Below are 20,607 nucleotides of genomic sequence, written 5' to 3' on the forward strand. Positions count from 1 at the left end.
ATCTTGAGGCTGCAATGAAAACCAAGTAAAAATGCATCTGTCTGAACCAGACGAAATTATCAGTATTTAAATGCTTTTTACCTATGAAAAGAGCACTTTCTTATGATTTAATATGTGGAAGCCCCATGAGCTTGGCCTGAGACATGTACTCAGTAAATGTCACCAGAATCTGAAACAGGCACCACCGTGAACAGGGGAGGGTGTGAGCAGCCTGGCCCGGAGCCCACTCTGCTGCCTCTGAACTTCTGGATGAGGCAGGCTGGGAGTAGGCCCTGGCAGTCCACTCACTCAGGTTAGCCTGCACCCTGGACCCTTGTCAATGGCAGTCAGAGAAGAGCCAAGCCCACCGTGAAGCCACATTACCTGAGGCCAGGCAGGGAAAGACACCGAGCGCGTGCGTGTCATCTACCCACTGAATCTTGAGCCCCTTCTCTCTGTGCCAGGGAAGAGGAGACAGAGTGAGTACAAAAGCAAGGGGCAAAACCCTTTCTGAGAAAGGAGTCCCCTCCCGCCTCCAATCCTCCAACACTATGAGCTCAACACAAGTTCCGATCTCCCCTGGGAAGGAGACCACCCTTTGCAGCAAACTTTCTCTGAAGACCATATGGTTGGCTTGAGAAAGATAAGTATCACCCGTGTTGATCAGATACGTCCCAGATTCCTAGACTGCAGAAAGCCAGGATTCAAAGAGCCTAGCGCCAACGGTAAAGATGGCTCCACACAGGCACCATCACAGCAAGGCCAAGGGCATAGGGTCCAAGGCTGGAGACAAAAGGGTTTATGTCCTAGGAACACAGGACAGGACCTAAAATAAGCAGTCAGTGTTACTGCCCCTAATCAACTTTCTTCCTACTGCCCAAGAAAGCCACAGACTATGGGGCTGATGAGAGGCCAAAAGCAGTTCAGGCCCCCAGTTTCTCTGTGGGCACTGCCCACGTGGGCTGAGGAAGTCACAGGTGGCCCCGGTTTGGCCACGCTTTTAGGGAACAAGAGCAGATGTGCCCCTTTGCCCCACGAAGCTGCCCCCTCAGCCTTCCTCAGGCTCAGGGAGGCAAGGCAGGGCAGTTTCGGAAGCAGTCAGAAAAGGGGGCCATGAAGAAAGGGATTTTTAAAAGACTAAGCAGGAAGGCACCTGACCAGCTCAGTCAGTGGAGATGCAACTCGGTATCGGGGTTGTGAGTTCGAACCCTGTGTTGGGTGTAGAGATTACTGAAAAATAAACTCTTTTACAAAAATTTTTAAAAAAGGACTAAGCAGGAAAAGAGAAGGGAGACTGGAGGAAAGAGAGATAGAGAAAAAGCGAAAAGACTGGAGTTGGATCCAAGAAATTTGGGAAAACAGAAGTCTTCCCTTGCAATATATCCTCTTGGTGCCGGTCTCCACCCTGACTCTGCCCGAGCACATTCAAGCCCAGCTCACCCCACAAACAGTTCTTACACAGAAATGGCCCTCGGCCCACTGACTGAGTGGGTGGCTGGGACGTGGAGCAGAGGAGGCAGTGGGCTGCCTGTGTCATGCCTGTGTCATGCATCCTGATGAGGGGCTGGCTCCTGGCAGACGTGTGGGGGTGCAGGGGGGCAGGATGGAGGTCTGCTGCCGCGGACCAGCAGGACCAGATCTAGGGCCACTGAATGTGTCCCTCACCAGAAAATCAGCTCTCCGCTTCTGTACAGTCATAGGCCAGAAGGAATATGAAGCCTAGGGCAGCCACACCCACTTTCTGCCTTTCTTTCCAGATAGCTAGACACTGGGGAAGGGCAGGCAAGTGTCCCCAACAGCAAAGCGATGGTCTAGCTCCTCTCCAGAGGCCAGCACCCACCTCCCCTGCCTCCCTGAAGCTTCGGGAGCACTCACTGGAACTCGGAAAATGCTGCCAGCAGGTCCTCAGTCTTGAGTGTCGGCTCAAAGTCGTAGATCTCCACCACGTGGGCAAAATCCTTTTCTCCAGGCAGCTCCTCCATGAAGGAGGACGTGTCCACACGGATCTTCTCTACCTGAATCTCCTTCTCAGTCAGGTTGTCTGTTATCTGGGAGATCGCACCCTTTAGCAAGGGGAGCTCTGACACACAGGGCTCCAAACACCTGCTTTCAAAACCACACACAGTCCTGCGGGCTCCTGGACCGGCAGGGAGGTGAGCACCAAAAGTGGCCTCCCACAGAAGCCATACCCAGCAAGTCTGGGAAAGGCAGCATGATGGCAGAATGGGCTAGAAGGTGGAGAGGCGGGAGTTTTAGGGAAGGTAACTTTTATGGAGTCTCCATTGGGTTAACTGGCATTTACACACAATATGTTTCATAGAACCCTGAAAACTGTATCCTATATATACCCTCTTTATAGATGGAAATGCTATAAATCAAAGAGTTAAGCAATCCTGCCCAAAGATATACAGTCAGGAAGAGACAGAACTGGGCAAGTTCAGGATCTTTCTTCCCCTTAACAATGTGATATTAAGCAAGTCTTTCTGGTCTCTACCCTTCATCTATAATATAGTAATAAAAGATGGCTACCCTCCCAACTGAACACGATAGCCAGTCTCAGGGGCAGACACACAGTTCCAAGGAAATGAAATTTGTAAAACAAAGCTTCAGGCGAAAGATCATTCTTATGACCAAGGTCTGTAGTCCTTTAGGAAGCAATTCCACACATATCCTATCTGCTACCTTGTGAAGCATGTATCATTACTCGTTTCTCAGATGAGGGCACTGAGATTTAGAAAAACAAAATGACTTGCTGGTAGAAGAGCTTGTCAGACAGCTCCTACGTGGTTACATACCCGACCCCATATCCTGAGCCTCGATCCTCCCACCGTGTCAGTCCCAACTCCTTCGTGCAAGGCCCAGTGCTCCCCACTACGTCTCCTAAGGGACACCTAAAACCCAGCACCCAGCCCTGCTCAGGCAGCACAAACCCCACCCTCTCCTCACCAGGACCCTTGGTGCCCATCCACCCTCGACCACACCCACCTCACTTCCGCCCTCCCTTTTCTGGGTTTAAGAGCCTCATCACCTCCTGTAGCAGCTCACTGTAATCATCCTCGGAGCAGCTGCCAAGCCCCAACTCTTCCAACTCTGCTTCTTCCTCCTCTGCCAGGCTCTTCTCCACCTCACTCCCATTCGCCTCTTCTGAGTCCAGCCTCAGACCGGACCCAAGTTGTGTGGCCATCTCCAACCCATGTCCTGTCCCTGAGTGGCTCTCGGGCTGTGGGGACTCAATGCCAACTAGGTCCAGTAGCTGTTCATTGTCACAGCGTTGGTCTGGGCCCTCTAGGTCCTCAGGTGCCTGAGTGGTCAACACAGGGAGGTCCTGATCAGAGTTGAGATCCTCAGCACCAACATTTCCAGGCTCTTCCAGGAGCCCACCAGCTGGAGCATCTCCCTTGAGCCCTTGGGTAGAGGGTGGTACCCATTCTTCTTGCCTGCGCAGTACTCGGGGCACATACAAAGCCTGGTCTGGTTTGCGTCCACGATGCCACCGGCCAGCCCGCGCCCCCCGAGGACCAGCAGGTGCTCCTTGGTTCGAGGTGGGCCGAGGTCCTCGGTGCTTGCTAGGCTGGGAGGCAGGAGGGTGGCAGGGGCCAGAGAGTCCATCTGAACTGGGTAACCTGGAGCAGGAGCAGGAGGGGATCAGAGCCGTGGTTAGGCCCCAAGGAAAATGGTTTACTGCAGCTACCTACCATTCAGGCATGAGGCTCTCAGGTCAGCATTAGGCCAAAACCCAAGCCAAAATGACCCCTGAAAATGCCATAGGAAGGCAATGTAGTGGAGGTTGAATGCCAACTTTGAAGAAGCCCAAAGCAACCAGCTCTCCCTCTAGTATTATAAACTATTAGAGACAGCTGAATCTTCGGTTATACACTAGATGAGATAAGTACTTACATTTAGGAACTTTGTCACTAGAAAAATATGTAACTTTAAACACCAGGATCACAGTCACTGTGATAAGACCCTGAGAGACGCACATGGTAACAGAGACGTGTGAGGCTCGAATGTGCTTCCCTCGTGCCACGGCCTCTCGAGGCAAACACTCTCACCGCTTAAACTGTTCTATTTTTCTCTCTTTCGGCCCAAGTGGATAGCTGATTTTGCCAAATGAATTCCACAAACAATGCACACTTAGTGCACTGCTGAGGCAAAAGGCAGCACTGTCTTTAAGCAGCTGAGGTGGGGCCAGAGGCAGCAGCCTGGGGGCCTGCTGGCTCTGGCTCCTGTCCACCTCACCCACCCACCCACAAGGAACTCTGAGGGCCCTCCACAGCGCTATGATACACACCTGATATCCAAGTGACAGATGACTGTCCTTCTCCTCCAGCCCTCCCCAACAGAGAAGCTGCTCAGAAGATCAAAATTCTCTGCTGTCCTGTGGATCAGGTACCGGAGGCGACTGGAGAGTGGGGGGAAAAGAAGTACCCTGGGAAGGGAAGGGAATGAGTGCTGAGCAGGGGCTCTGGGTGCTGGCCTCCCCCTAAGGCCTGACCCCCACTCCCCAGCCCAGGTCCATGCCCAGTTTACGGTAGGCTAGACCCTCGGCTCCCTCTGCCCCCTTGCGTCCCTGGCCGCCTGCAAAGGACATGGGCATAGAGGTTATCACGGGAACTTAGTGGTCCTATTCCATTCCTGTGCTGGAGCCCTTCAAATCTCTGGGTGAGGCTCAGAATTACACAGGAAAAATGTGGCTGGGAGAAGCTAGCGAGCAGGTTATTAAACCCAAAGGCGAAAATCAGAGGCAGGTAGGAACCAACTACCTGGGAAGGGGGCCCAGGTGGCTCTGGACGAACCTGCCCTCCCTGCACTGGCAGCCCGCACCCCCCACCACCCACTCCGGCTTACTTTGACAGCTGCTTCTGCAGCAGAAAGCGGTCCAGCTCCTCCTGGATGCGGTGCACAAAGTCATTCTCGGCGGAGGAGAGGAAGACGCCGTCCAAGCAAAGAAGGGCCAGGGTGACAGGTGGGAGAGCCTGGGGAGGCAGACGGACGCGGCAGGATCAGATCACAGACCCCGGGCCCACCCACAACCCCGCAGCGTCGCTGCCGCCGAAAAGGTCGTAGAGGCCACCGCGACCAAGGTCTCTCTTCCAAGTGAGGAGGAGCCAGGCTCCGAGGCGGGGAAGGACGTGCCCAGGGAGGAGTCTCCTGGCCCTGCGGGGACGCGCACCCCTGCACAAGGAGCCCCACGCCGCGCTCCCTCTGCCTGGGGCGGGCCCGCCGCTCTCACGCCCGCTGACATGCGCGGCGCCGCTCGGGCCTGCTCGGCGGGCGCGGCCGGCCCTCCCCAGGCCACGAGCGAGAGGCCCTAAAGGCGCGGTGCCAGCCCGGGGTGACTGCCCGCCCCTAAGCCCGCAAGCCGCGCTCACCACCCCGCGGGTCACCGCCGTTCTGAGGGCCCCCGGAAGCCCGAGCCCCCGGAGCGCCCAAGCACCACCGGGCCTCCGAGGAGTCACAGCGCCACCGCGCGGCCCGGGGGAGGCATCGCAGAAATGGCAGAGGGGCGTGTCGTGGAGTTTTTTTTTGCCCATGAGAGCACACTGTCTCCTAGGATTAATTAAGTTCAGCAAAGACTTTTGAGTGGTTCCTATGTGCCAGTTTCCTATGAGCTAGATTGTCCGGCTCCTTGCTCCCCTCCCTAGGGACCTAACAAGGAATAACTCCAATTAGTAACCTTAATTGGGGCTTGAAATTCTTGCCATCAGACTGCTCCTGGGTCTATAATCTAAGAGAACAGAATCAAAATCCTCCTGTTTCCTGAAAGTGCTGAAATGGAAGCCCCTGATCATCCTGAATCCAGAAGCTCAGAGCAAAGCAGAGCCCTGAGCTAACAACAGGTAAGACCCAGTTTTTAATACAGAGAAGGGACAGTCTGAATGTACCCTGCGGTAGGATATGGGCAAGGTCATGGGGACAGTATACCTCAAAAGGTGGGCTGGTTGTTTAAAAAAAAAATGTTTTTTTAAATAAGATGGGCTTGGAGAAGGGGCCTGGGAACTGAAAAATGGGGGAAATTAAGATGCATTTTGCTTTCTCACTTTTCTCAGAGTATTGCTTTAAAAGATGGTGCTATTATATCACATTTACAAAAACTATCTTTCTAAATAGTTTGAAGAATAAAAAAGACCTAGGAGAAAGACAAAACCCAGTACAGGGAGAACTCAAGGGAGCCAAGTCTTGAGTCCCCTTTCTGGGCATGGTAGCGAGGAGCCTCTGAAGGCCAGGCACGTCGCCTACCTCCAGCCTGAAGGGACGTCCAGCCTCTGAGGAAGCAGAGGATAGGAGGGTGGCAGGAAGAACAAGAGACATCCATTTGGTTTCTGACCCTACAGGCCCCACCCACACCCCACACAGGCTTAAATGAAGTGGGAGCAGGCCTGCAGAGAATGCTGAGTGGCCACAAGATGGCACTGTTTCTCCGACCAGGCTTCTTTGGCCCTTGGAAGGCTGGAAGGCAAGCCCACTCAGCCACAGCCGCAGACCAGATCTGACCTGGGAGAAATATTCCTGGGGACTCAGGAAACAAAGACCCAACTTTCTCAACAAAGTGGCTGTCTCTCCCCCCAAATAGAGGGACAAATCAAAACCCAGGAAACAAGCCATGCCTCCACCTCTTTAGAGGGTCCACAGTACAGATGTTCAACACATTCAGAGACCGTAAAAACAAAGCTTGTAGAAGAAGGACTGACCCTGAACCCTTTCTACCATACCTTCTTCGGACAGCTCAGAGGGTGAACAGAAAAAAAGGTGTCAGCATGCGGGCCTCCACCATGGGTGGAGGTTTTGAAGGGATGCCCAGATAAATGTGGAGGAGAATCAAAATGCATCCACCGACGCTATTTTGGGACAATATCAGATAAGGATAAAATGGTCTCTATTACTCAGAAGGGAGTAAACAGAACAAAAAGCAGCACAAAAGATACACAGAATTTCTACAGGAAAAAAAAAAAAGAAAAGAACATAGTAGGAAAAAGAGCGTGGAGGGTAAGAGTACATTGGAAGATCATCTTGAGAAAAGAGAATAAAATTGCAGTTAATAACTGCTTCACATTCCCAAGGAATTCAAAGAAAGCCTGATTTCCCTGTCACAATGGATAAACCAACAGGCTGAGATGAAAGAGAACTGTCAGAGCCACGGAAAGATGTGAAAGAGGCAATCATGTTCATTACAGGAGCGGCAAAAACTAGAGCCAACTAAGCAGTGATGTTGAGTAAATGCTTGTGGAAAAGAAGATTACTATTTACTGTTTAATGAGTGCATAAAAACTGCGCTCGTTAAATCCTTACAGCAGCCCTTTCAGATGGAGATTGTTACCCTATTGTAGAAAAATAAGCCGAGGTTTAGCCAAGGACACCCAACTACTAAGTGCAGAGTTGGAACTCACTCAAACCTAGATCTAGCCTGACTGCCACACGCATGCTCCTAAACACCACAGGATTAAGATTCTCCATCTCTAGAATGTCATTAAAATTGTCCCGATGGCCAGTGGCCAGATGCAAAAATCAGGAAGTAAATAAATTAGATGAATCTGATCAGCTGGAGAAACATGCTAATACGTGCTAGAGAATTTTACCCCAACAAGAGGTATGACTGACAGATTATGAAAGAATTGAATGCAGGGGGACACGGGTTACAAACAGTCCCCCCTGAAAAGATGGACCTGGAGTCCCTTGCTGCCATAGTGTTCTCTTTGTGCTTAAGTTTAAATGTAAGAATATCAAGTTTATGGGGCACCTGGGCGGCTTAGTCGGTTAAGCATCGACTCTTGGTTTCGGCACAGGCCATGTTCTCATGGTTTGTGGGTTCGAGCCCCACATCAGGCTCTTTGCTGGAAGAATGGAGCCTGCTTGAGATTCTCCCTCTCTCTCTGCCCCTCCCCTGCTTACTCTCTCTCTCTCTCTCTCTCTCTCTCTCAAAATAAATAAATAAACTTTAAAAAAGAATATCAAGTTTATTATTGTTATCAAAAGTCCTTGTAATGTTTGCATCGTTTGGCATATTAGAGAATCTAACACATTAGGTGGTGATTCCAATTTAAAAAGTGAAATGGATCTCAGACTTACCATTTTATTTTTTTAAATATAATTTATTGTCAAATTGGTTTCCATACAACACCGAGTGCTCATCCCAACAAGTGCCCTCCTCCCTGCCCACCACCTGCTTTCCCGTCTCCCCCACCTCCCCCCCCATCTATCCTTAGTTTGTTCTCAGTCCTTAAGAGTCTCATGGTTTACCTCCCTCCCTCTCTGAAAAATTTTTTCCCCTTCCCCTCCCCTATGGTCTTCTGTTAAGTTTCTCAAGATCCACATATGAGTGAAAACATATGGTGTCGGTCAGACTTACAATTTTAAATGGGTAGATGTAAAGATGAGGAGAACAAAGGCAAAAGAAATGTAGATAAAATTAAACTTCCCTAAAACATGCAGCCCATTGATAAATACTTGAGACTGGCAGAGAGGACTTCCTCAAAGAACTCACAACTGCCTTAATGTTAATGCTTTGCTAGACGCAAAAAGCAACTTTAGCTGGACAATAGCTGGGCCTCCAGGATCCTGTAAGCCTTCTTTGGCATGTGAAAATCCTTTTGGAAACTTCATTTGTCTTTATCCCCACTACCATGAACTTAAAAATTTATAATCAATAGCTCCTTACAATCCCAGTACAGCTCTTCCTGCCCACAGGTCCTGACGCCATGCTTTAATAAAAACATCTTTTTACACTGAAAACGTCTCAAGAATTCTTTCTTGACAGTTCCCTCCTGGCCCACATCACATCAGTAAGAGTATTTGACTACGTTGGTAAACAGTATCATAATATTAAAGACAGCTGGATTTGCAATACTTTAAGATCAAGAGTTGTTTACAACACAGAGAAACATTTTGCTTTATACCCCACAAGGTCATTCATTTGATATGCTTAAAAAAAAGTTGGGACTTATGGAGGGGCATCTAGGTGACTCAGTTGGTTAAGCATCTGACTTTTGATTTTGGCTCAGATCATGATCTCATGGTTTAAGAGTTAGAGCCCCTGTGGGGCTCTGTGCTGACAGCCTGGAGCCTGCTTAGGATTCTCTCTCTCCTTCTCTCTCTGTCCCTCCCCCACTTTCTCTCTCTCTCTCTCAAAACAAATATACTTTTTTTTTTAAGTTAGGAATTATGGAATATAGAGTAAACATACTTTTCCCTATTCCTTCCACTAAATACAACTAAAAACCCTGAACACTGTATATAAAACAAGTATAAGGTGGGGCGCCTGGGTGGCGCAGTCGGTTAAGCGTCCGACTTCAGCCAGGTCACGATCTCGCGGTCCGTGAGTTCGAGCCCCGAGTCGGGCTCTGGGCTGATGGCTCAGAGCCTGGAGCCTGTTTCCGATTCTGTGTCTCCCTCTCTCTCTGCCCCTCCCCCGTTCATGCTCTGTCTCTCTCTGTCCCAAAAATAAATAAACGTTGAAAAAAAAAAAATTAAAAAAAAAAAAAAAAACAAGTATAAGGAGACTAAAAGGTAGAGAGAAGAAAGCAGACCAGCGAGGGACTTCAGGATTCAAGGAAAAACAAAGTGGTAAATTTCCTGGTTTTTGTTTTTGTTTTTGTTTTATTTTATGCCTCACATTCCCAGACCCGGAGCTTAAAGAAGCCAGCAACCCAGGAACATCAAAAGACACAAACAAAACAATACAAAACAAAAACCGGACAAAAGCCTTTTTTTTCCTATCTACTTAAAGGGGCAAGCTAGCAAGAAAGAATACTTTGAGACAATAACTGTTCTACCCCAGCGAAACACTCTCCTCACTCAAACCAGCAAAAGCCAAATAGTAACTTAAATTGTCACTTGCACTGTCTTGTAATAAAGTGCCACAACCTTCCCACCAAGATAATGTCAGAGAAGGCTCAGTAGAGAATTGGGACTTTCGTGCCTTCCAGGTGGTGATGAGCCCTGACAGCTTCCTGCCGTATCAGTAGAGACCACTAGAGAGCCTAACTTCCACCCCTACCCAGCAGTAAAAAGTCACCTTCCTCCTCACCCTCCTCACTGGCGTGCTATCATAGGAGGCCTCACGGACAGTAGGACTTTCATCAGGATGCAGAAATCAAGAGGCCACTCCCCCCCCCCCCCCCCCCCCCCGTGTCAGTGGAAGCCATGTAGGGAGCAGCAAGGCACTTCTGATGAGGGAGCTTGAGGCAGACTGAGGGCAAAATACAAGCTAGCACAAACCCCCACAGGTTGGATTCGTGTGATATTCCTCAGGCACTCCTGGCTGCCCAAGGACAAAGGAAAAGTAAGAAAACAAATGGCCTACTGATAGAGATCACAATCATATAGGACATGGGTCTCTATCAGTTTATAAATATCTTAGTAAATTACAAGAAAAAGGCAATCCTATCAATAGCCTAATCTCCAGAAACCTATAGACTTAGTTCCCTGGAGCCCCAGCATCACCCTTCCATAGTGATATGGGGAAAAAAGACAAGAAGGAAATGGCAGGTAAAAGTAAATCTCCTTATAACCTGCAGACCATTGACAGACACTTGAGGCAGGCAGAGTGAAAAATTTCTCCAGGAACTCCCTACTATCTTAATGTTAATGCCTTATAGAGGGGAAAACAACCTTAGCTTGACAATAGCAAGGCCTCAGTTATCTTTGGAGTCTTTAGCATATCAAAGTCACTCTGGAGGCCTTTCTTTTGCCTTTACCTCCTCAACTTCATAGTATAGATATAACCAGTCACTCTTCACAACCCCAGTGCAGCTCTTGCTACCCGAGGATCCTGTCCCCATGCTTTAATAAAATCACCTTTTTGCACCAAAGACGTCTTCAAGAATTCTTTCTTGGCCATTGGCTCTGGAACCTGTGAATACCCAATCACCTCAAAACTTCATCACTTCTACCTCTCCCAGACAGGAAAGTATCCCTGGAGGCTTCCTGGGAATCCAGAACTCCCACCCCCCACCCAGCAATAATGAGGGGCCCCCACCTCAGGTGTGAAGGAGGGTGAGTGGGGAACCTGGATTTTAACCCCCACCTGGCAGTAAGAGGCAGTGCCCCCCATCCCCCTGCTGGAGTAGTGTCAGGAAAAGACAGCTAAAACAGAGATATAATTAAGACCCAGAATCTTACAACATAACACCCAAGATGTCCAGAATTCAATCAGAAATACTTATACCAAATACTAGGAAGATCTCATACTCAATGAGAAAAGGCAGTCAATTGATACAAACACTGAGATGCCAGAAATGTCACATTATCTGACAAAGATTTTAAAGTAGCCATGATAGAAATGCTTCAACAAGCAATTATGAACACACTTGAAATAAATGGGGAAAAAAAATAGTCTCAGCTAAGGCACAGAACATGTAAAGAAGAACCAAAAGGAAATTTTAGAATTGAAAAATGCAATAACCAAAATAAAATGCTCAGTAGCAGAATGGAATAAGAAAAGGAAAGAACCTATGAACTACAAAATAAAACTAGAAACTACCCAATCTGAACAATAGAGAGTAAACAGACTGAAAACAAAAATGAATAGAGACAAAGTGATCTGTGAGACTTTAACAAAACAATTTTATATTCATTTTATTAGAGTCCTAGAAAGAGAAGAGAAATAAGGTGAGGTGGGAAAAGTGGTTAAAACAATGGCTGAAAACTTCTGAAACTTGGGAAGAAATCCACTGGGAAATGTGGGAAGGGTCAATTTACCAAGAAGATATAGCAAATTTGAAGAAGAAATCAAGACAATCTCAGATAAAGAGTAAGATAACTTGTTGCCAGGAGACCTAGCCTAAAAGAACAGCTTAAAAAAAGTTCTCTAAATAAAAAGGAAACAATAAAAGAAAGAATCTTAGAACATTAGAAGGAAAAAAGAATAGAGTAAGCAAAAATAAAAGTAATACAACAGACTTGCCTTCTCTTCTTGAATCTTCTAAATTGTGCTTGACGGTTAAAACAAAAATTATAACCAACTAGTGGATCTAAATGTACATAGAGGAAATATTTAAAACAATTTATTATAAATGGAGGAGGTTAAAAGAAGAAAAACGGAGGTAAGGTGTCTATACTTTACTCAAATTGGTAAACTGAGAACACCAGAAGACTATAGTAAGTTATGTGATACCAAAGCAACCATTAAAAAAGCTATAGAGAGACATTTAAAAATACTATAGGTTAAAAACATACTATAGATAAATCAAAATGGAATTCTAAAATATGTTCAAGTAACCTACAGAAATACAGGAAAAAGAAAACAGAAGTATAAAACAAAGAAAACAAACAGAAAACAAACAATAAAATAGCAGACCTAGACCCTAAAATATCACTAATTATACTAAATGTAAATGTTCTAAATACACCGATTAAAAGACAGATTGTCAAAGTCAATTTAAAACCATGATTCAACTATATGCCGTCTGCAAGAAGCTTACTTCAAATATAAAAATATAGGCAGGTTGAAAGTAAAAGGATGGAAAAAGATCTATAATGCAAACATTAATCAAAGAAAAGCAGCTGTGGCTATATTAATTTCAGATAAGATAGAGTTCAGGGCAAAGAAAATTACTTGAGACAGAGAGGGACATTATATAACGATAAAAGGGTCAATTTACCAAGAAGACAGCAATCTTGTATGTGTAAGTTCAAAACAAAAAATCTGCAAAATATGTAAAGCAAAAACTCATAGAACTGAAAGGAGAAATGACAAAGCCCACAATCAGAGATTTTGACATCTCTCCTTTAACAACTGATAGAATAACTAGACAGAAAAACAGCAAAAATGTAGAATAACTCAACAATACCATTAATCAACATGATCTAATCAACATGTGGGGTGCCTGTCTGGCTCAGTTGGTAGATCATGTGACTCTTGATTCCAGGGTTGTGAGTTCAAACCCCATGTTAGGCACAGAGCCTACTTAAAAAAATAAATAAATGAAAGAAAAGAAAACAAATAAAACATGATCTAATCAACATGTGTAGAACACTCTACCCAACAACAGCAGAATACACCTCTGTTTTAAGTATCCATGGAAAATTGTCCAAAATAGACCATATCCTAGACCATAAAACAAACCTCAACAACAAACCTTAAATTATTTAAAATAATTTACATCATATGTTCTCTGACCACAATGAAATCAAAGTAGAAATAAATAACAAAAACATAGCAGGAAAATCTCAAACTATTTGGAAACTAAACAACATGCTTCTAAATAATCCAAGGATCAAAAAGGAAATCCTAGGGGAATTTAAAAATACAGTGAATGGAATAAAAATGAAAAGAATATATCAAAATTTGTAGAACACAGGTAAGCAGTGCTATGAAGGAAATTGATAGTACTACATGCATACCTTAAGAAAAAAGGAACACTCTCAAGTTAAAAGATAAAGAAGAGCAAAATAAACCCAAAGAAAGTAGAAAAGTGGGGCACCTGGCTGGCTCAATTGGTAGAGCATGTTACTCTTGGTCTCAGGGTTGTAAATTCGAGCCCATGCTGGGTGTAGAGATTACTTAAAAATAAAATCTTAAGGGCACCAGGGTGGCTCTGTCATTTGAGCATCCAACTTCGGCCCAGGTCATGATCTCACAGTTCGTGAGTTTGAGCCCCACATTGAGTTCACTCCTGCTTTGGATCCTCTGTCTCCCTCTCTCTCTGCTCCTCCCCACTGGCACTCTCTCTCTCTCTCTCAAAAATAAACAAACGTAAAAAAAAAAAGTAAAGAAGAAAATCTTAAAAAAAGAAAAAGTAGAAAGGAAGAAAATATAAAACAAGAGTAGAAATTAATGAAATTGAAAACAGGAAAACAATAGAGAAAATCAATAACCCAAAGAGCTGGTTCTTTGAAAAGGTCAATAAAATGACATGAAAAACAGAACACACAATTTACCAACATCAGGAATGAAACAGGAAATATCACTACAGACCCTATAGACATCAAAAGTATAAAGAAATATACCAAACAACTTTACACACATACATGTAACAATTTAGTGAAAAAACCCAATCCTAAAAAGTTATTCAGTGTATTCTATTTATATAACCATTTTGGAAAGACAAATTTTTTTAGATGGAGAATAGATTAGTGGTTGAAAGGGTTAGAAACAGGAGGTATGGTGGGGGGAGATTGATGGAGGGGAGAGGAAGTGGGTATAACCAAAAAAGCTACAGGAAGAATCCTTGTGTTCTGTATCTTGAGTGTGGTGGTGGATACAGGAACCTACACGTGTAATAAGGTTATGTAAAATGAAATAGACATGCACACAAATGCAAATGAGTATAAGCAGAACTGAGAAGATCTGAGTAAGATTGGAGGATTGTATGAATGTCTACTTCTGGTTTTGATATTGTGCTATAGCTTGCAAGATGTTACCACTGGGGGAAACTGGGTAAAGAGTACACGAGATTTCTTTTTATTATGTCTTACAAATGCATGAAACTCTACCACTTGCACAATAAAAATTTGCAATTAATAAAAAAGAAAAGCCATATATATCAAATTTATACATGCTGATTAAATATAATAACTTCATAAATATGAGTAAAACCAGGACCAAATGTTTAAGGGAAATTTGTCAGTCATTTCAACTTTACCAAAGTTGCTCTCATTTTCTGTAAAATATAGTACATATATAAATAAAATTATAATATTTATAAATTGAAATTTAAAACAATAAAAACTAGGTATTCACATGTGTTACTTTTATAAACTAATATAACTTAAAAGCTAAATAGCTATAATAAATATTTTGTGAATAAAAAGCCACTCTCAAGAAAAACTACATAAAACTACATGAAATTCAAAGCAAAAACAGAAAAGATTAAAGCAGTTAGGGAAAATATGAATACAGAAGCTTACATACATTGTATGTAGATCCAACATATAGATAATTAGGACACCTGAGGAAGAAAACAAAATTATGGGAACAAAAATTTAAATTGCAACAATATTTTGTTTAAACAAAGGAAAACATGAAACTGTAGATTAAAGTGACTTACTGTGTTCCAGAAATAAATAGGTGATGGGTAGATAGATAGATAGATAGATAGGAAGACAGACAAATGGCTAATACAGATCATGATAAAATCATTTTCTCTGGACATAAAAAAAAGACAAATATCATGATTTAGGTAGAACACAAAGGAAAAAAATCAGGTAGCTGCAGATCTCCCTAGCAACTCATATGCCAGAAGAAAATGGAATAATATCTGTGAAAGTTTAAAGGACAAATGTTAAGACCAGAAAATTCTAAAAACCATGATGGCAACCTGAGATGTTTTCAAACTTGCAATGACTTTGTAGGTCTATCTCTCCCAGAAATTCTGCTGAGGGAAATGGAGTGGTCCTGGCCTGTCTAAGGTGGAGACATAGGCAGACAGTGTTTATAGACAGTCTGTCATGTGTCCTGTAGAGATTAAGTCTCAAGACTTTCGGAAAATCCACAAATAACTAAAATTGTTTTCTCTGAAGACCTAGTCAATTTATTCCAGAATAGATTGCCCTACTGGTCTCTTGGATAGCTGCCAGCTAATCACCTTAATTAGAAAAACAAAATTCTTTCTAGACTAGCACCCTTTTTCCCCCTTCCCCTCTTCCCTTTTTCTTATATAAATCCTTTTTGTTGTTGTCTTTTCTTTCTTTCTTTTTCTTTTTTGTCTTTGTTCACTGATAAGAATCTCATTACTGTCCATGGTGTACTTGTGAGTTAGTTTTACAACTTACAACTTACTAGATGGTTGTAAGTTCTGCTTTTCCCTTCCTGGGAAGCTACTAAAAGACGTAATCCAGACAACCAAGAGATGAACAAAAATAAGTGACTCACAAACTGCGATGTCATGAGAGAAAAGGCTTCATGATTGAACATTTAATTTGCTTAAACACTCAATTGAATGAAATAATCACAGCAAGAAAATGGTATGCAAATATTATAATTCTTGAAAGGAGGGCTACAGAATGTAAAAAAAAAAAAAAAAAAAAGGCATTTTTAATCACCACAGATTAAGACAGGATTCCCAAAATGCATTTTAAAGTGTGGAGGAAGGAGGAAGGGTGTATAACTGACAAAGTCAATAAGTACAATTTTTTTCCAACTGGCAGAGGCTGAGGACATTAGTTAATAAAGAAAACTCTGTATAGCAAAATATAATACAAGGGGGGGGGACTTTAAAAATAGAGAAAGAAAGAGGTGATGGAAATAACATGAAACAAAGCTTTTGTAGCAAAACCACAAATGGGATAGATTCAATTATATTATAAACATTGAAACTGATTCAAAGAGCAAAATATCATTCTATACGCTTTACCAAACTCACACCAAGGACAACTCTATACAAATTCACTCAGGGACCTCAGTGAAATAGTCAAAATACCACATGGAACTTAATGGGGAAACACTAGAGATACCACATTCATTTCAGAGCATGCCAGTGATATTCACCAGTGTCTTTTTTGACCATTTCTTCCAGAGGTACTAGCAAAAGCAATTCAAGGAAAGAAAGAAAAAAAAGTGGAAAGGCTGGAAATTTGGTGGGATCCAATTATCATTGTTTGCAGAATATGTATTTATTTACCGAAAAATCCAGGATCCATGAAGAAACTCTTAATAAGCGAGAACTGTCCCCAGAAATGAAACCCGTCTGGAGCAGAGGCAGGGGGAATTCTAGCAGAGGGACAATGAAAGGTGGGGGGAGGGGGGGAAGCTGGGGAAAAGAGGCCAGAGGAAGAAAGGAATGAGAAATCCACCCCCTAGTCCCTGTGCTACCTGATTGGCCTCCATGTGTGCCATCCCTGGTGTGGAGGGTCCCCACCCCAGCCCCAATCTCTCTGAAGTTATTTGTTGTCCCTCAGTTCCCAGGAGACCACCTCAGGCTTGCCAGAATTCCAGCTCCCTTCTTAAAGGGCCAGAGTAACAGGAGCCCAGATGGGGAATGGGGGGTGGGAGGCAGGTCTCACTGGTGGGCTGTGGGGCTAAGGCCTGGCCTCATCTCAGCCTCTAGGCTCCTGCCAGGGACTCCTTACCACGGTTTGACTGCATGTGTTTGCACACTCACCCAAACCCAAATCTGTTTTCCCTAGTTCAAGTGCCACCTCACATCAGATCCTTTTGCACTGCAGGACCTAGAGGACAGGAGGGAGACATAATATTAAGACTTTGTAAAGGCTGGGAGTGGGGGGTGGGTGGCTGGGTGGCTCAGTCAGTTAAGCATCCGATTCCTGATTTCAGCTCAGGTCATGATCTTGCAGTTTGTGGGTTTGAGACCCATGTCCAGCTCTGTGCTGACTGTGGAGCCTGCTTGGGATTCTCTCTTTTTCCCTCTCTCTGCCCCTCCCCTCCTCTGTGTATGCACACTCTTGCTCATAAAATAAGTAAATAAATAAACTTAAAAAAAAATGACTTTGTAACAGGGGCGCCTGGGGGGCTCAGTCGTTTGAGCATCCGAATTTTGGTTTCGGCTCAGGTCACGATATCATGGTTCATGAGTTCGAGCCCCATGTAGGGCTTTGTACTAATGGTGCGGAGTCTGCTAGGGATTCTTTCTCCCCTTCTCCTTCTGCCCCTACCCTGTTCATGCTCTCTCAAAATAAATAAATAAACATTTAAGAAAAAAAAAAAAAAAAAAGACTTCGTAACAGCATAGGAAGTGCCCGTGTTCAAAAGTTCAGTGAAAAAACATGGCACAAAATTGATGTTCTTGATTTAAAAAAGACAACAGAAAAAAATATTGAAAGAAAACATGCTAAAATGTGGGCAGTGATTGTCCCTGACTGGTTTTATTATAAGTTGTTTTCTTCTTTAGACTCCTGCATCTTGAAAGACGCAAATTTTCTTAAAATATATCTATAGACATGTGTATTTCATATGTAGAAACATATGCTATTTTTATAAGCAGAGAAGAGACACTTATTTTTTTTAATCTTCCCAAATCATTCAAAGTAACACTACATGCAAATTTAGCAAAAGTTTTAAAACTTTACTCAACATATATTTTTAAAACCACCCTCCCTTGGGGCGCCTGGGTGGCGCAGTCGGTTAAGCGTCCGACTTCAGCCAGGTCACGATCTCGCGGTCCGTGAGTTCGAGCCCCGCGTCAGGCTCTGGGCTGATGGCTCAGAGCCTGGAGCCTGTTTCCGATTCTGTGTCTCCCTCTCTCTCTGCCCCTCCTCCGTTCATGCTCTGTCTCTCTCTGTCCCAAAAATAAATAAACGTTGAAAAAAAAAATTTAAAAAAAAAAAAAACCACCCTCCCTTAGTTGTAAAATTCACAGACTTCCAGCCGTCCCCAGTGTAGTCCCCTTGGACAGGATCTAATTAATATGAGCTAAGGCAGTGGAGAATGCTTTGGCTCAGCATCCTCATTTATTAGGCTCCTGCTGTTGGCCTGGCACTTTCCATACATTACCCCACGTCATCTCCATTGAAATCCTGAGTAGTGGTTTCCACCCCCACTTTACAGACATGAAATTGGGCCCCCAGCAGTCAGTAAATGGCCCACCAATGATCTGCTACTGAACAGCAAAGCCGGGACTCAAATCCAGAAGAATGGTCTCAAAGTTTGTGATCTGTCCCTTATTCTAGTAATTTCCCAAGACTAACCTTCTGTGGAATCCTCAGTCCAAACAAATGCCACCTAATAATATTAGTTTGCTCAGCCTGCCATCAGAAAATACTTCAGACTGGGTGGCTTCGGCAAAGAACGTTTTGTTCTCCACAGTTCCAGAGGCTGGAAATCCAAGATCAAGTTGCTGATTGGGCGGGTTTCCTCTGAGATCCCTGCTTCTTCACATGGTTGTCCCTCTGTACATGTGGGCCCCCTGGTGTTTCTTTGTATGTCCAGATTTTCTCATTTTATAAGGACATCAGCCATATTGGATTAGGGTCCACCCTAACAGCCTTAAATCACTTAAATCACTTCTTTAAAGGTCCTATCTCCAAATACAGTCACATTCTGAGGTACTGATGATTAGGCCTTCAACATATGAATTTTGAGTGAACACAATTTAGCCCATAACATCTGGACTCTAATGTGTAAATGTGTCCTGTTGGGGCCTGGGAGGCCCGGAACCCAACCCTGCATTCACTCCCTAATACCCCTTTATAGGCTCAAGGAAGAGTAATTGGGAAATCACTACTTTTTACAGCTTTGAGAAAGGAAAAAAAAATATTCAAAGAAACTCAGTAAAATAAAATCCACTTGAGCCATTTCTGTGAAAATACAGATGGAGCCATCAGCTAATTTAATATGAAGACTGCCACATTTCATGTGATATTTTCCTCATTGTCCCTTCACACTGGCCAGAAAAAAAGGATTGTATTTTTCCTCACCCACTTCTCCAACTGCAAGCATAGAAAGCATCCCAGGAGGTAGTAAAAGCTTTGTCCTTATATATGTATATTCAGAGATGAAATATTAAATATTTTGGTCTCATAACTAGCATATTGGATATCTGGGGAGTGGATTATTTTTAAACTTCTTCCTCCTCTAAACAACAAAACTAGTTTTGCTAACAATCACATAGTAATCTGTAATAATCACTATTGTCTTGATTCATTCTTTAGCAACAATTAACATTAAAAAAAATAAATTATAACTTAAAGATACTCAAATTCAGCAAAATATTTCATGCATGAACTAAAATTTGCTAACTTACCAAACAAAAATATACCAAATGCTTTGTATTCTTTCACTGTTTTAAATTTTAAACACAAGTAAAACATAATTAAAATGACACAATTACTATAACTCATGCTGTTTCTTTTGTATTTTTTAAAGTTTATTTATTTTGAGGGGGGAGGGGCAGAGAGAGAGGGAAAGAGAGAATCCCAAGCAGGCTCCACCCTATCAATGAAGAGCTTGACGCAGGGCTCTATCCCAAGAACTGCAAGATCAGGACCTCAGCTGAAATCAAGAGTTGGACGCTTAACCAAACTGAGCCACCCAGGCGCTCCACCTTTTGTATTTACAATTGCTCTACTATCGTCGTAGATTTTGAATCTACTGTTTAAACACAGGAGTATGGGGCGCCTGGATGGCTCAGTCAGTTGAACGTCCGACTTTGGCTCAGGTCATGATCTCATCACAGTTGTCGAGTTCAAGCCCCACATCGTCTTCTGTGCTGGCAGCTCAGAGCCTGGAACCTGCTTCGGGTTCTGTGTTTCCCTCTCTCTCTGCCCCTCCTCCACTTGCATTCTGTCTCTCTCTCTCAAAAATAAACATTAAAAAAATTTTTTTTAAACATAGGAGTATGGGGGGCGCCTGGGGGGCGCAGTCGGTTAAGCGTCCGACTTCAGCCAGGTCACGATCTCGCGGTCAGTGAGTTCGAGCCCCGCGTCAGGCTCTGGGCTGATGGCTCGGAGCCTGGAGCCTGTTTCGGATTCTGTGTCTCCCTCTCTCTCTGCCCCTCCCCCGTTCATGCTCTGTCTCTCTCTGTCCCAAAAATAAATAAAAAACGTTGAAAAAAAAATTTAAACATAGGAGTATGTATTATTATAATGGTTGAAGACACGAACTGCATCTAAAATGAGCTTTAAATCCAAACTATTAAGAACTTACTTTTGGCACCTGGGTGGCTCAGTCTGTTAAGCTTCTGACCTGGGCTCAGGTCATGATCAACAGCTCAGAGCCTGGAGCCTGCTTCGGAT

The 20,607-nt window shown here is 44.0% G+C and overlaps 1 protein-coding gene across 6 annotated transcripts in view; it reads right to left on the reverse strand.

The window, feature by feature from the left end:
• R3HCC1 (R3H domain and coiled-coil containing 1) overlaps positions 1 to 16,759 on the reverse strand; it is a 29,879-nt gene extending 13,120 nt beyond the window's left edge. For 2 of the 6 annotated variants that reach the window (XM_086703448.1, XM_086703447.1), the window contains exons 1-6: positions 5,352 to 5,528; positions 4,828 to 4,955; positions 4,271 to 4,408; positions 3,008 to 3,602; positions 1,855 to 2,027; positions 364 to 434 (exon numbers count right to left, since the gene is read on the reverse strand). In XM_086703448.1, coding sequence (XP_086559574.1) covers positions 364 to 434; positions 1,855 to 2,027; positions 3,008 to 3,602; positions 4,271 to 4,408; positions 4,828 to 4,955; positions 5,352 to 5,513 — 1,267 coding nt within the window. In that variant the 5' untranslated portion in view covers positions 5,514 to 5,528. Of the gene's footprint in view, positions 1 to 363; positions 435 to 1,854; positions 2,028 to 3,007; positions 3,603 to 4,270; positions 4,409 to 4,827; positions 4,956 to 5,351; positions 5,529 to 14,826; positions 14,848 to 16,729 lie in introns of those variants that run through there. The other 4 variants (XM_086703452.1, XM_086703451.1, XM_086703450.1 and 1 more) reach the window with 3 other exon arrangements.
• Positions 16,760 to 20,607: the final 3,848 nt, after the last annotated feature.

The sequence above is a fragment of the Puma concolor genome, chromosome B1 (assembly GCF_028749965.1).
Source record: "Puma concolor isolate L17-30 chromosome B1, mPumCon1.1.hap2, whole genome shotgun sequence".
Taxonomy (NCBI): Eukaryota; Metazoa; Chordata; class Mammalia; order Carnivora; family Felidae; genus Puma; species Puma concolor.